Source organism: Diadema antillarum, unplaced genomic scaffold, assembly GCF_040938485.1.
Source record: "Diadema antillarum isolate AM-2024a unplaced genomic scaffold, OU_Dant_1.0 scf00000136, whole genome shotgun sequence".
Taxonomy (NCBI): domain Eukaryota; kingdom Metazoa; phylum Echinodermata; class Echinoidea; order Diadematoida; family Diadematidae; genus Diadema; species Diadema antillarum.
The window spans coordinates 2,562,587-2,578,828 of record NW_027271025.1 but is presented as its reverse complement, the minus strand read 5'-3'; the positions used below and the strand labels follow the sequence as shown (position 1 = coordinate 2,578,828).

The 16,242-nt window shown below is 39.6% G+C and overlaps 1 protein-coding gene across 1 annotated transcript; it reads right to left on the bottom strand.

Annotated features, from left to right (window-relative positions):
* Window positions 1-438: 438 nt before the first annotated feature.
* LOC139721019 (proton-associated sugar transporter A-like) lies at window positions 439-14,208 on the bottom strand (the record flags this gene model as incomplete). Its single annotated transcript, XM_071632348.1, has 5 exons — window positions 14,132-14,208; window positions 8,849-9,620; window positions 8,101-8,253; window positions 5,256-6,269; window positions 439-549 (listed from the first exon to the last, which is right to left on the bottom strand). Coding segments are annotated over exons 2-5 (2,026 nt in total), but the record flags the coding sequence as incomplete, so codon positions are not given.
* Window positions 14,209-16,242: the final 2,034 nt, after the last annotated feature.

Below are 16,242 nucleotides of genomic sequence, written 5' to 3'. Positions count from 1 at the left end.
TTCATTACGGACGGACGTACGGACGGACGGACGGACGGACGGACGGACGGACGGACGGACGACCCGAAAACATAATGCCTCCGGCACCACTTCGTGGCGGAGGCATAAAAAACAAAAAACAAAAACAAAAAACACAAAACCTCAGATAAACAAGAAAAACATTGTTTGATAAAAACAGCTTTTTGGCATTGAAACACAATCCGTATTAGAAAGCTACAGTAACATGCTTTCTCTACATCAATATTTTTCAAAATTTTGAATGTTTTGTGCCTTTGAATATTTTGACAGAATAAAGCAAAAGTATTAAACCTTTGATAAACAACAACAACAGCAACAACAACAACAACAACAACAACAACAACAACAACAAATTTTTCGCTTGTAACATGCAGGTCTATATCAGGGTAATGTGGTCATGGGTAAGAAATGCATACGTACGTCCGACTGCCGAGGAGAAGAAAGCGTAGATGCACAGACCCCAGCTTCCCATCTGGACGCCTTCCTCGTAGCGGAGGTACTCCTCGGAGTCTGGAGGAGCACTGGGGTCACCTGATGGAGATGGAGTAAAAGGAGGAAGAGGAAGATTAGGGGGATGAGCATGAGGAGGAGGAGGTGTAAAAGTAAGAGGAAGAGGAGGAGAAGGAAAAGGAGGAGGAGGAGAAGGAGGAAGAGGAGGAAGAGGAGGAGGAGGAGGAGGAGAAGGAGAAGGAGGAGAAGGAGGAGGAGAAAGAGGTGGAAGAGGAGGAGGCAGTGAAGGTGAAGGGGAGGAGGGGTAGGAGGGTGAGGAAGAGGAGAAGGAGGAGGGGTAAGTGGAGGAAGAGGAAGAGGAGGAAGAGGAGGAGGGGAGGAGGAGGAGGGGAGGAGGAGGAGTGGGAGGAGGAGGGGAGGAGGAGGAGGTGGGGAGGAGGAGGAGGTGGGGAGGAGGAGGAGGAGGAGGAGGAGGAAGATGAGGAGGAGGAGGAGGAAGATGAGGAGGAGGGGTAAGTGGAGGAAGAGGAGGAGGAGGAGGAGGAGGAGGGGAGGTGGAGGGGGAGGAGGAGAAGGAGGGGGAGGAGGAGGAGGTGGAGGAGGAGGAAGATGAGGTGGAGGAGGAGGAGGAGGAGGAAGATGAGAAGGAGGAGGGGGAGGAGAAGGAGGAGGAGGAAGAAGAGGGGGAGGAGGGGTAGGTGGAGGAAGAAGAGGAGAAGGAGGAGGGGTAGGTGGAGGAAGAGGAGGAGGAGAAAGAGGGGAGGAGGGTAGGTGGAGGAAGAGGAGGAAGAAGAGGAGGAGGAGGAAGAGGGGAGGAGGAAGAGGAGGAAGAGGAGGAGGAAGAGGAGGAGGAAGAGGAGGAGGAAGAGGAGGAAAAGGAGGAGGAGGGGGAGGAGTAGTAGCAGGAGGAGGCCAAAGTGGCCTACATCAGAGGTAATCCACTGATGAAGGAAGAAACTGCCAATAGGGAGTGGCCTAAACTCACCAAAGCTCTTCATTAACCTTTTGTGCACACAATCAACTCTGTGAAGACTGTATGTAAAATAGCTTTTGTATGCTTTGCTGACAAATTGCCAGGGAAAGTGAGAGAGTTAACTGGGAGCTCATCTCCACATAAAAGATTTCAGTGATAGACCTACATGTAACTATGCACACATAGAAGAGAAAGTAGGCAAAAAAGAGAGCATGATTATAATTTTGGTGGTTTTTACCTTTACATGCATACATTTTTATTGAAAGGTAATACTGGTCATTATCTAAAAATTAATGGAAATTATTAGTAGTGATCATGTTAAAAGCTGGTTAAGTCATAAATTTGAGTACATAACTCAAATGAATTTTCCTTGTTTCACAACAAATTTGAAATGAGGCAATTACATGTATAATTTCTGCATCTTTTCAATCAGATTATTCCAGAGATGTTACATGATGATGCTTTTTTTTCTTAAAACAGGATTCACAGTGCTGATTTATTTCTGAATGATTTTACAGTGCAATAATGCCCAGTTTGTAAATGATTACATCACCTTATTTTGTTTTTGCATCTACATGCCTGTGATAAATCCTCTCTTTAGTAGTGAAAATACACTCGTTTGCAACTTTTAAAACTCTTGGATTATGTTTCATTAGATTTGAATGAACTCTTGCTTTCCTTTTTGTTCAACAATTTTTCTTTATCAAAGCCAGCTTGAGCATGAAGTGACATTCTTCGAACACAGTTCAATTCTAGTTGACTAAAAAAAATTATATAACACAAGTGGGGGGAGACGTACAATACTTTGCACAATACACTACCATGTATTCTGACTACTGTATGCTCGCAAATTGCTCAATAAATTGTATAAATCACAATAACCTGATGCATAGCACTGTAACTCTGACTGTTCTAATTTTCGATATAGATTTTTACACCAGTTCATTATGTTTGTAAGTGTGGATATGAGAGAGAGCGAGAGAATAAAAGTCAACTCTGCACACTGCCAAAACAGGTTGATAGCACTAACTTAACAATTATCTCCCCAATAACAGATTTCAATAATTTTTTTTTTTAAATTTTGTGCTTGTAGATTTCTATTCTTTCTAACCCGTTGAGGACGAGTCCCGAGTATACTCGGGCAAGTGTCTACTGAAAATGTGTGTTATAGCAAAATCAAACCTTCCTCAACAGGTTAATTGGACTAGCCTCTGATTGGTCTGGAATTTGGTATTCCCCTTCGATGAAGCCATACCTTGGGAATGAATGAACTTTCACTCCCTCTATAAATATTCAAGGCCACTGCCCCATGTTTTTTTGGATATAATAAATGTACAGCATTCACTTAAAGGACAAGTTCACCTTCATAAACATAAGGATTGAGAGAATGCAGCAATATTAGTAGAACGCATCAGTGAAAGTTTGAGGAAAATTGGACAATCGATGCAAAAGTTATGAATTTTTAAAATTTTTGTGTTGGAATCGCTGGATGAGGAGACTACTACAGCTTGTGAGTAATTATGCGTACAACAGCAGGGTGGTCCATGAGGGGTTTCAGCATGTCGCTGCAACATGCTAAAATTCTTGTGCAACATCCTAAAAAGCCAGCAACATGCTATGCAACATCCTCAAGAATTTGCAACAAGCTCAAAGTAAAAGTATTCAAAAATGTGCAAAACATGTGCATAACATAAGAAACATCAAACTACTAGGTACTTTAGATATATAAAACATGAGAAAGAACATTGAATGTACAGCACTGTAAGCAGCACAAAGAGAGATAAGCAGCAAAATATTGCGTACTATGTACTCATCGTGTGCGCTCTGCGCATATTCAATTTCTGCAATATTCTCAGATTGTGAGCTTGCAACATGCTAAAATTTCAAGTTGTGGACCACCCTGCAACAGTATAAAGAAAATGTAAAGAAAATTCAACATATTTTCACTTTTTTCGCATAATAAAAGAGCACTTGACTTGCCTCTTTCTAAAGGCAGGGGGAATAATATTACCCATAACATATGTCGGTAACGAGTCAAGGGAATGTGTACTTTTTTCAAAAGATGAAATTTTGTGAAATTCTCTTTATATTTTCCTTATATTGTTGTACGCATGTGACATCTAAGTTATTCATACACTGCTGTAGTCTTCTCATCCAGCGGTTACTGCACAAAAACTTCAAAAATTCATAACTTTTGAACGGATTGTCCGATTTTCCTCAAACTTTCAATGATGTGTTATACTAATATTGCTACATTCTCTCAATCCTTATGTTTATGAAGGTGAACTTGTCCTTTAAATCATGGACAAGGTTCCCAATGACATCACTTTCCATCTTGTGAAATTATTTCCTCATTGTTACTTTCACATTCACTCGTGAGCAGGTGATTTTTCTTTCAAGATTTTTACAGATTGGATATAATGCTTGTGGCAACGTAGAAATTACAATCATACACACTGATTTATTTCTAGATTAAGATTAATAAATATGCATGTCAGGAATTGTAAATGTCTGCAGTGGTCTGTAACTGATTTGTAGTGATGCCCCCATTGTGTGCACATAATAGACCTTCGATATCAAAGCCCCTTTATAAAATATAGTGTTTCCTGTAAGTTAAATTTTCATTATCCATATCAATGGGAATATATCAATTCAATTTTGATCAGTTATCTTGTTCCATTTGACAGTACAGAACCTCTTCTTTCACTGACTGACCTACACTTCCATTAAACAAAAACAAATAAAAACAAAAACCAATAAACAAAAACAAACAAAAACAAAACAAAACAACATTAAATATTGTAGTGACTTTTTGTCAGTTTTGTGAAGTATTAAAGGTCACATACACGCATATCGTGTTTGTAAACGGCTATTCTAATTATTGTACAATGTACAACGTAGGTAACAGTTATGCTGGAATGGAGCCTCAATGACCTTATGGTCTGTAAACAGGACCAATGTGGACTTCAATCTAGACCTAACATGTCATTGTATGACAAGAGCTTCATGTGCTAACCATAACCCTGTCATGCTAAAGTGCATTGTGCAAGGCAAGCATGCATGATTTGTATCCCAACACAATCAATGGTACTTGTATGTAGATCATACACCCTTTGCTTTGAACTGAACGTCAAAGATAAATAAATTATGGAACTTGTCACTTTAAGACGAGTTATGATAGGTCATATGCTGGGGGGGGGGGGGGGTCATCAGATATCGGTCACCCATGATTGACACATGTAAAATAGGATAGTTACAAATCAACGCAGTACTAAGTATGGTACTATCAATTCAACAGCAAACACAACCTCACGTAGGCATACATTTGTACCTCAGTTTTGACTCTCATTTCCACAAATAAAAAAAAGAGAGAAGTGACAGACTGGAAGTTATTGTGTTTGTATGAAATCTTACGTTTTGGGTGATACGCTGCCGGTGTAAATTATGGAAAATATGTTTGCTGAAGTTCACATCAATCTAAACTGATATGACGCAATATGGCCCCGTCAAAGTTTAAATTTTTGTGCACGCGTCAAGAGTGATATACAGTGTACGTTGTAAGATACGCAAAAAAAAAAAAAACCAACTACTTATCTTTCATCCGTTATAGCTCATTAAGAGGAAGGATAGGGCCTACTATCCTTTTTCATAAAACATGAAGTGGTAACTTGCATCAGTTCATTAAGACCAGCCATTCCAGATAGGTTAACTTTGTCTAAAAGAAAAGAAGAAGCAACTGAAAGAAAATAAGTACAAAACAACACTTACTGAGGTAAGTAATTACGAAGGTGATGGAAAGAATGAGGTGATTTACCATTGTACACGGCTTGGGCGACAAAGTCAGTGTAGAAGACCAGAGCGATGTTCATCCCCGCCCAGCCGAAGAAATTTGTGATGCAGAGGAACACCAGCTGCTTTGGCATGCAGAAAACTGAGTGTAGTAGGCTGACACAGGATTGCGGTTCGCTGTTTTTATCACTATCCTCCTCACTACACTCTTCTTCCCCTTCAACACCATCATCAGTGCCGGTGCACACGGCCTCTGCGATAGGGTCTTGCTGGCTGATGAGAGGTTCGCTGCGGGATGCTGGGATGCGGCCATTTTCATACCCTTCCCTTATCTTAAATGATTTCACATGTAATGATTCTTGTTGGTCAGTCAACTGGATCTTCACCACACACTCGGAGCCTAAGTGACTGTTTGGGGTGGGGTGTCTGCTGTCCAAGGCCTTAGTATTACTCACTTTCCACTTCGGGCTGACTGAACTACTATCGCCGCTGCTGCAGATGCCATTGGGTATGTTGGGTATAAGCTGTTCATATCTCTTCGTTGTCCCATTTATACTTTCGCTGGCTCTGTCAGGTGGATTCGTACGTAACGGTTCATCAGTCTCATCTCTATTCTTCGCCTCACAACCACTCTTGCTAGAAAATATTGACTTCTTCTGGAAGCACCCCTTTAATCCACCACTCGAACCCTTGGCATCCACAGTTCTCTTTGTCTTTGTTTCCCTGTTCTTCTTGCCCCTGAGAAAGGTACATTTCTTGCCAAATTTCGGCCTGGAATTGGAGGTTTTAGTCTCCTGTAAGGGTCTGTGTTCTGACGTCGACTCTGCCTCGCTTGGGGTGCTGGGAGTTGGGGCCGATGAGGACAAGGAACTTCCCAGGGGTGTCTCTGGTATACTCGTCAAGGTAAGGATCAACGGCACGGCAAAAGCAAGGATGTTGAGGAGGAAGATGACCTGGTACTGGCTTCCGAGAGCCCTGCCAACAGGAGTTTTCTCCCAGTCTATGGCAATGCAGATGTAACCAAGACCACCGCCAAGACCTGAAAGACACGAGTTCTTACAAATGTACATGTAGCCTCACAACTTTGATCTTATTTATTCTGTCAAGAATGATTGTTAACTGACATTAGTAACAGCCATTACCTAATAAACAGAACTGTTCCTTTCTCTCTAAATCTATCCCCTTCTTTCTCTCTCTCTTTACCTCCGCCAAGGGGTGAGGTTATGTTTTCATTACCGTTGGCTTGTTCGTTTGTTCGTTTGTCCGTGCGCAAAATAACTCAAAAAGTAGTTAACGGATTGGGATGAAACTCGCAGGAATGGTTGAGAATGACACAAGTACCGAACGATTAACTTTTGGTAGTGATCCGAGAATTTTTGGGGAATTTATGAAGGATTTTTGATATTTTGGCAGGTAGGGTCAATGAACTTGCGAGTTCAGGCTGCGCATATTTGAGGTTTGCATACGCGCACTAAGGTGCGTGCTCTAGTTTCTGCTAGGGCGAGGCGCGCCGTGCAGCTGAGGGTTTATGACGTAACAAAGGCTTCTATATTGGGAAATCGGGCGACTCTGCACACAATGCTATATAAGTACGTATGGGTGGAAATCACTGATATCTCTATAGAAGAACAAGATCAGTGGTGGAAATGAGCTGCATGCTTGGTGGAGGTCTGCGCTCTCAGAGTGCTTTTCTAGTTTTAATAAAAGTGATTACATTTTGGTCAAGGCTACACTACTGGAAAATGATGACATGTCACAGTCCAAAGTATCTATGTATAGATGTCTCTGTGGACATTGCACAATTTGACAATCGCCCTGCAGGAAGAGGCAAGCAGCAACTAGAGAGTATTTACATACAATACCATCCACACTGTACAACCTCTTCACTGCATTCACTGACGATATTTGGCCAAAATGATACAAAGAATGCTTGTACACAGTGTTGTATATATTAGGGCAAACAAACATGCATGACAATGTTTGCATGCATACACTGTATGGTGTAGTGACAGTGCAGTCTCTACTGTCAAAATAAGGTTTGGGATTCCCAGGGAGTGTTAATGTAGTGGAATGCTATCACTAATAATACTGTTCTACAAGAATGATTAAAACTGAAATTACCCCTTTTTAACAATAATTACTGGACTGAAAACACAACTTATTGATTTTGTTCATTAAAATTTATCCTCAAATAACATATTCTTCTTCTGGAACACTTACCAGTACAACAACAAAAAAAAAAAAAAAAAAAAAGAAGAAGAAGAAGAAGAAGAAAAAAAGAAGAAACTAAGAAGAATATCAATGTGTGTATAGGATGTAAGTGGCATATTTTTGGCTAACATACACATGTAATTGTCATTTTTATCACCTTCATGGTTGATAAGAAACTGTACTGTATTTGAGCTTTCTTAAAGCCTTTTGAAAGTGGTGATGAACTGCTCTTGACTACTTGTATTTTGAGAAAAGTTCCCTTCGGGAGCAAACTTTGTTAATACACAATCCAATATAGGTGCAAAGTATGTGACATGGACATTATTGAAGGTCTCACAAAGGTTGGTCAAAAACTGATACGGTTTCTCCTGAAGCATTTGTTGTACATACAAGCCATCTTTAGTATCAAACTCCATAAGACTTGCATGGCTCTGTGGATGCAGTGACACAATCCTTTCAGCAAAGTATTTCTATGTCACTGTTGTTTACATGCTGCAGAAAGTAAATTTGCTTCTCAGCCATTTTTGTTCTTTTTGTGCAAATTGGCAAAAAAAACCCCAAAACCCACCATAGAATTATATGTGTGTACACTGTCCAAAGTCCCTGGCACAAATAACAACAAAAGGGTTAATTTGTTTCTTTTTGAGACAAACACTTACCTCCCATAGCGCATGTCATGCTAAGGACCCTTTTCAGGTCGTCGGCATTGCAGACATCTACAAGATAGGCCATGAAGGGGGTACTGCAGCTTTGGGCAGCAAAGTCGGTCAACACCACCCCTATCACTGTGATGGCTATACCCCAAGTTGTGGCTGCAAGCAAAAGTGCAATTTGCAATGACACATGTTGAAAAGATCATTCCCATCCTCATGAAAATTGGTGGAAAATGAGCAAAGAAAATGGGATTCCATTGGCAGCTCTCCATTTGATTTGTGCATGAAAATTGGTGACATCATGTACAAACAAAATGGAAAGCTGCTAAACACAGCTGCAGATTACACAGAGTTGCCAATATGTCTTACTCTCAAAGCTTTCACAATTCATAACTTCTTTTTTATGTGTCCTATTCTTTCCTAAAATTTCCACTCATCTACTTCTCTGATATTTGTCTTTTCATACAAAGCAAAATGATATCAGGGTGAAATTTCCCTTCAAAAAGTTATCTTAGACTGTAGCTAGAACTTCATTTCCATTGTTGGAACTCATTGATAACCTACGACCTAACATCATTAACATTAGACAAAATTGAAGAGGTTTCTGATTCACATTTCATAGAAAGGCTAACTTTGACAAGAGCCACATTGTTCTTTTGTCTACACAAAGATGTGCAAAACTTCTCCAGCTGCTCCGAACATTGCATTTATTCAAATTCAAGTTACAAATAAATGAATACAAGATTGTTCTCACCACTTGAGTCAATGAGGTCACCAATTTCTCCCCCATAGAGGTATAGTCCAGTCCCAATGACCGCTCCAATGCTGAAGACGAGGATAAAGGGCCTCCTCCGTCCCCACGGGCTGGGGCAACGGTCACTGGAAGACCCAATGAGAGGGGCGAAAATGAGGCTGAGGATGGGGGCAAGAAACCAGGCTAGCCCGTACAGGTGGTTCGGGAGACCAAGTTGGAGGAGTATGGGCGTAACCAGAGCCCCTTCAGTGGCGTAGCAGAATTCCATGCCAAACTGCACCGAGGACTGCTGTAGGAGCTTGAGGAATTTCCTGGGGGGCTGCATCGGAGGCAGAGACCAGTCCTTGGACTGCGCCCCCGCCAGCTTCTCACTGGCGATGTTAAGCATGCTCCCCATGGGGACGTGATGAGTTGGTGCCAGAAGACGACTGGGAAAATTCTCGCTGGGAGTACTCGTGGGCAACAATCCCGTAGATTTCGCAAAGTGCTTCATCCCAGCAGTCTTAGACAGTATATTGTTGCTGCACAACATTTGGGTTTCTCCTTCATCATTCTCGGTTTCCACGGCAACTGACGGGAAAGATGAGCGTCGTCTGGCAGAACCACACTTGATGAATGTGTCCATGTCGCTGAAATTGTTACTTTCAGATGTACAGGAAGTTCTAAAATCCTCCATACTTGAATCTATGAATTTCAAGTCTAAAGAAGTCCTGAAATCATTGTCCGGTAACTGATGCTGTTTAGCCATCCTGTGGTTACTTTCATTCTTATTCTGCATTTTCAATGAAATGGTAAATTGAAAATTAGAACAATTATGACACAACATGTGTACAATGTAATGCCTTTGAACTTATCAATTGCAAAGGCTTGGAACATGAAATGACAAACATTGATGCACCATATTTGGGGTTGTTACTCAATCAACCTTACATAATGCATCAAAGGACAAATCAGAGTATTGTTACAATGAAGGTGATATGCTAACAGTGTATCACCTACATGTGTTGTGTTTGTCAAAATCTTCCTTTCATTTTTTCCTCTCAACAGCATCTCAACAGTAACATCATCAACTGACGCATTAAATTTTCCATGTCAATAGTAAATGCAACATGACAATGTTTACTGGATCATACTGTTGTAATCAAGATCATTATGCATGACATCATCTTAGATGCCACTTTGCAATTTTGACAGAAGATCAAACAATTGATAATACAATGTATCTTCACAACACAATGTCACACTCAGGATCTATATCATTTTTCAATTTCAGTGGGCACAAAGTTCAAGAGACGGCTGGTCTTCCTGCGCAATGTTTAAATTGTCAGTCAGGCGGGTCAGGCTAAATTTGAAAATGCTCCAAATCACTTCCGGATTGTTTTCTATATGATTCAGACAATCTTAATCGTTTCAAAAATGTCCCTGTGTACGCATCCGTCCATTTGTTTTCATGCAGATAGTGCATTTTACGTACACGTATAAAGCAACATGAAAAATGTGTGTGGTTTTTTTTTACTTGATTTGGATCCCTGATACAACCAGTAGTCATCCACTGATATCTGGTTGATCTTGACCAAAAACAGGGTAATGTGTGTGCACTATACAGGCAAAATTCTGCACATGTGTCATTGTGCAAATATACTGTAAAACATGATATATTCGCGGCATGAATTTTTTGCGAATTGGAGCCGACGGCCTTTTTTGCGGCATGAAATTTTCGCGATTTGGAACTGGTATTCAATGCATATAGTGTAGAAAAGAACTTTCACGTGCATTTTAATTTCGCGAATCTTCGCGCTCGCGAAATTTGCGAAATTAAAATGCACACGAACATTTCTCGTTTTACAGTAGTGAAAAAAAAATACCCTTGTTTACTTGGCCAGAGCTCCTCAAATGCAGGGGGACCCATTATTTTCACTGCATATTATAAGACTTGAAAAATAAGATTTCAAGTATCAATATTTCAATCAAGGTAGCATGATGTCTACATATCATCATCTAAAATCAGAAGAGTAGAATTTAATTTCATGATGTAATGTTTCTGACATTTATTTGCATGTATTTAAGTCATTTTTGCTCAATATTCTCCCAACTTTGGATATGTTGTACTACTTTGGACTATTATCTTCTGAATTCACATGATTATTCTTTGCTAGTATTGCTAACTCTTTGAATCAATATGACCATACTAGGTAGTACTGCTTGGATATTTCTAACTGTCCCTTTTTTAGATCAAGGGCAACCGATATCTGATGACCTACCCCCCCCCCCCCCCCCCCCCCCCCCAGTTTATCACCTAACTTGTCATAAAGTGACCAGTTCATATCTTATTGCTTGTTTGCTTTGTCCCATTAAAGACTAATAAGCAAAGGTAATACAGTTTTAAAGGGATTACAGACATTAAAGGGTTTACAAACATTCCAAAAGGGTATATTTTTGTATTAACTGTCCTCCAAAAAGCCCTTGAAAGTTGAAACATATCCGGTGGTGACAAAATATAAGATCAGGAAGACTACTGCCAGTGTGAATGGTTGTACTGTACATGCTGTTTCATTTTCAGTTAAGTGGCAGTCAATATAAATAACATCTTCATAATCATGTTTTCCATCACATTTTGCTCTACTTCAATCACTTTGAAGCAGGTTACAGGTAGTTGTGGCACATAAAACTAGGCATTATATTTGCATTCTGAAAGACAAACATGCGAGGCAAGGTTTTTCTGTGTCATACTTACAGATTGGACAGGAAAGAATTAAAAAAAAAACATCGCATGTAAGAGGATGAGTACGTGTAAGTACATACCAAGTTGCAGGGCTTGCATAATACATAGATCACTGCTCAAGGCAATCATTTTACACATATCATGTTTTGAGTACTTGCATCTAGAAAGAAGCACTCTTACATTGTATCTACAAAAGGGGTGTACAGGGTCATCATCATAGTTCTTTTACATGCCAGTATAAAAAATACAGAGTCTGAATAAAAACTTGTGCTACATTGTAATGTTAGTATGCAACACAGCTCTGCTTGTACCAAAAAATCTGCATAAAGTACTGACCATCACCATTCTCCCTAATATTAAATGGTATCGGGGCACATGACCTCACACTTCACAGATCACACTGCATGTTTTTAATATCTTAAAGCATAAACATCAAAGGAAAATGTGTTAAATCTATTGTAACAGGAGTGAAAATTACTAAAAGTATGGTAGGCGCAGGCCTACATGTGGGATGGCTTCTAATATTATTGTAGATAAGTCATGCAAGATGATTGACTGTTAAAAAAGAAGAAGATACATTGTATAACACAGGGATCAAAGACCTGATCAAACATCAGTACAATTACCACAGAAATTTCTTGTCTAATCATCTGGCAAAATCTATTGCGTTCTCATTTTCTTTGTAAAAACATGGAGCTACAGTACAGTTGTAGCTCCATTATCAAATATTTGACTCCATATACAGTAACTGAGTAAACAAGTTTTGTTTATAAACATAAGATCAAAATAGAGCTAAGCACACAGTCAACTGAATTAATAGCAAGCAAGCATGGCTGTAAATTCCCAGCTAGACATGTGGTACATGCTCCACAATATTCGACTGCTTCAAACGCGTGGGTTCCATGCTATTTTGACTCACTCAGTTGCGCCATAATTTTGAAACCAACACCCCTACCATACCCTTTATTGACAATACATGTCAAATGCACATAATGTTTTTCTGGCAATCGTGCACTTTATGGCCCTAAATTATCGGTGTGAGATTATACCCTAACTGAGCAGTGCGTGCGAATTTGAGTACCTACATGTACTGTAAAACGAGAAATGTTCGCGTGCATTTTAATTTCGCGAATTTCGCGAGCGCCAAGATTCGCAAAATTAAAATGCACGCGAAATTTCTTATCCGCACTATATGCATTGAACGCAAGAGGCAATTCGCGAAAATTTCTTGCCACGAAAAAGGCCGTCGGCTCCAATTCACGAAAATTTCGTGCCGCGAATATCATGTTTTACAGTATCAGGCACCGTGGGTTCGACAGCCTGTGTTCCAGTAACTGTGCTTTATGGTATCATTGTTTTGCTGTTGATCTTGTTTATTATTGGGTTTTTCAGTAATATCTGGACATCTTCGAATCCCCAGTGAAGAATGCAAAACCACTGCATGTAGCCTCATGCGTGAAAGTTATTTTTTTTTAATGCGCAATGCTAGTATTATAATAGAGGGGTGTCGGTTTTTTATGTACATTGTCGATGTGTTGGACACCAACTATATAACTTCAAGTTTAGGTTAGTAACTCGCAACAGATACTTGGTCAAAACATGCACACAAATTGCACAGTAGGTAACAGCAGGCCCTAGGTCTAGACCACTATATATAAAGTCTAAAGACTAACACTTGCCCTAGTTTTTTTATCCTCTCTCAACCTGCCAAGTTATCGGTTTCCATGGAACACTGTGAGAGGTATGGATTGAATTCTTGCAGAATAAAATCTTTGTGCTCAGATCAATTAGAATTAGTTGCAATTCTATTACAAATAGGCCTACATATGACAGTTGAGAGATTAAAACGAAAGTTACAATGCAAAATGACATCTCGCACGTTAGATCCCAGCCAGAATCGCCTGGTCTCTGCTCTGCAACCAGTGGCAGTGTCCACTTTTATTTGAGGCCTACGTTTATAGACACCCAATCGTGATACCCGTCCTGAGATACTAGTACTTACTACTAATACTATTTAATTACTTAGTAGATGGCAACTTTCTTCGACCGCAGCTGAGCTGAGGAGAGGGCTAACTGCGACCAGCCCCAACGTGCAAGGGCGGCGCGGTCTCCGGGGCTAAGGAGAGGGCTAACGTTAGAGAGTAGGACGATCGAACTGTGCTGGGTTTATAGACAGAAGACCGTAATCGCAACCTCCTCATCAAATAGACCTCTCCCTTGGCCTTCTCAGAGTACTAACAGGAGTTCTACTACTTTCTAATACTAGATCTAATACCAAAGTCATAGACAATAGACAGCTGCACAGGCCGAATTCTTCTCTTGACCGAAAGATATCGTCGTTGATCGTCGGATCATGTCTGGCTTCATCAGTTCATGGGTTCGAATCCAATCCCCTCGGCCTCGGACTACTCGGAGGAGAACCGCACAAGTCAAGAAATGTTATATTATCATTAGACTCTAAGTTCCTCAGGGCAGACGGATTTTTTTGTCTAGCTCCTCTCACGACTAAAGGCAGAAACAAGGGAACAAGTACTGAAAAGGTAGATAAGCTCTAGTCTTACCAGTGATTTTACGAGTCTCTTCCAACCTCCCTGGTCTCACTTTGAAGTATTGACGTCGCTGAGCCAGTGGTTACAAGGTAATACAGCAGAATGTAAACAATCGGTGTGCGCAATACAGAGAACACGCACAGTGTCCGATATCTGTGTACATGTACGTTCAATGGAGAGAGTGCTTGCCTGGATGAGTTCGATTGGGTTTCGTTGTTGCTGGTTGCACAAAGCAATCAGCTGATATGGTAATCACCTAGCCTTGATGTCAAGTCGCTACTGTTATGAGAAAAAGCGATTCATTATGCAAAAAATAAAAAATAAAAAATAAGAAAGAATAAAAATTTGGGATGAAATGAGATAAATGATCAATAAATCAAAATACTAAAACGAATGTGAAACCCTCCATGTTTGGATCGATTTATCTATTTTGTTTGTTTGTTTGTTTTGGGGATGGGGTTCAAGGAAAATATATGAAATATCATATTTATATATGTTTGCAGGAGTGATGTATAGGCCCTCAATTCAGGCAATTAAAGTGTACCTAAAGGCACGTAAAGAAATTGAGTATCGCATGGTTTAAAAGAAAGGAAAAAAAATTATTTCGTAATGGAGGTTTGACCTGTACATATGTGATCATGTCATTGCGCAGTGAGCACCCTGAACATTATAGATGTGAAATTATCATTTGTAATGACAATGTCATCGGTGCCAATCTGTGAGACCCCTTGGGGCATCTGGGACATCGACTTGGTTCCAAACGAATGGTATGATATTGTCGTTTATAATTTAAATGTTGTAGCATAGGCCTACATGTTTCTTCTGTTGTGTCATGCGTGGAATCAGGTTGTTTCGCTCTGAACGTGTTAGGGAAGATTTGATGTTCTCTGCCATTAAAGCTGTTTTGCATATATAATATAGGTCCTACATTATAATACTTGTTCAACATTTTTACTTATTTTATAATACGTGTAGTGTATGCTGCTTTACTTTATTTTTGTTTGTAATCTGATGATCTTTTTTTTTATTTCTAATTTTTACTTTGATGATTTCGAATCTTGCTCCGATGTGTAACTCTTTTGTTTTGATTAAAAAAAAATTCAAAGAAAAGGAAATCATGAAAACAAAAAAGAAAAGAAAACTGATATCTATACAGCCTATACACTAATACTAAAATTATAATGTTTGCCCCCACCACCAATATTTTCATGGGGGGGGGGGGCAAATGCCCCCTTGCCCCCCCCCCCCCCCCATCCCCCCTCGACGCCTCTGTTCTACAGCAATGCTTCATCTCACCAATCACTATAGAAAAATGAATGGTGCATGACTGAGATTGGCTTTAAAAAGTAAGCAGTTTAAACTGAAGGACACTATAGCACCCCTCCCGTAACGCTATGATATACTTTTCAGGCCAAGCAGTTTAGTAAAATACTGCAGGCCTATACTCCATTTTGTACTCTAACCGCTGACAAGCTTTACCTTCTAATTTTACTGCAGGTTGCATATTGTTTGAAAAAAAAACCTGACTTAATCGTATAAAACATATACCTTTTTTTTCAAAAGCTATCATTAATCCTCATAAGTTTCCAATATTCGGAATAATAAAATAGTTCAGCAATAACTCCCTATTCGGATTATGGGAACACACACACACACACACACACACACACACACACACACACACATATATATATATATATATATGTATATAAACATTGTAGTTTATATTCGCACTGTCATCCCTGAAGAAGGAGTATATTCAGTATATTCACAGTATATTCGCACTTACATCCCTGAAGAAGAGGAAGGATCCTCGAAAATTCTGATTATTCATTAAATCAAGATTGGCTATTAATGCATTCCCTGCATTCCTCTGTTGTGACTTTATTATTGCTATATATGTATATATATATATATATATATATATACATGTATATCTTATCGATTTTCCATGAAAAATAACGAGCCCTTGGGAATATAAAATTTGAGTGTTCGGAATAATAAACTTGAATGATGAATGAATTATAAAACAAGCACCAAACCGACATCTCTTTTGAAATTATTTTTTTTTTCGGAACTTTTCTTAGTATTTAAAGAAGAAGTCCACCCTATGCACTTAATTT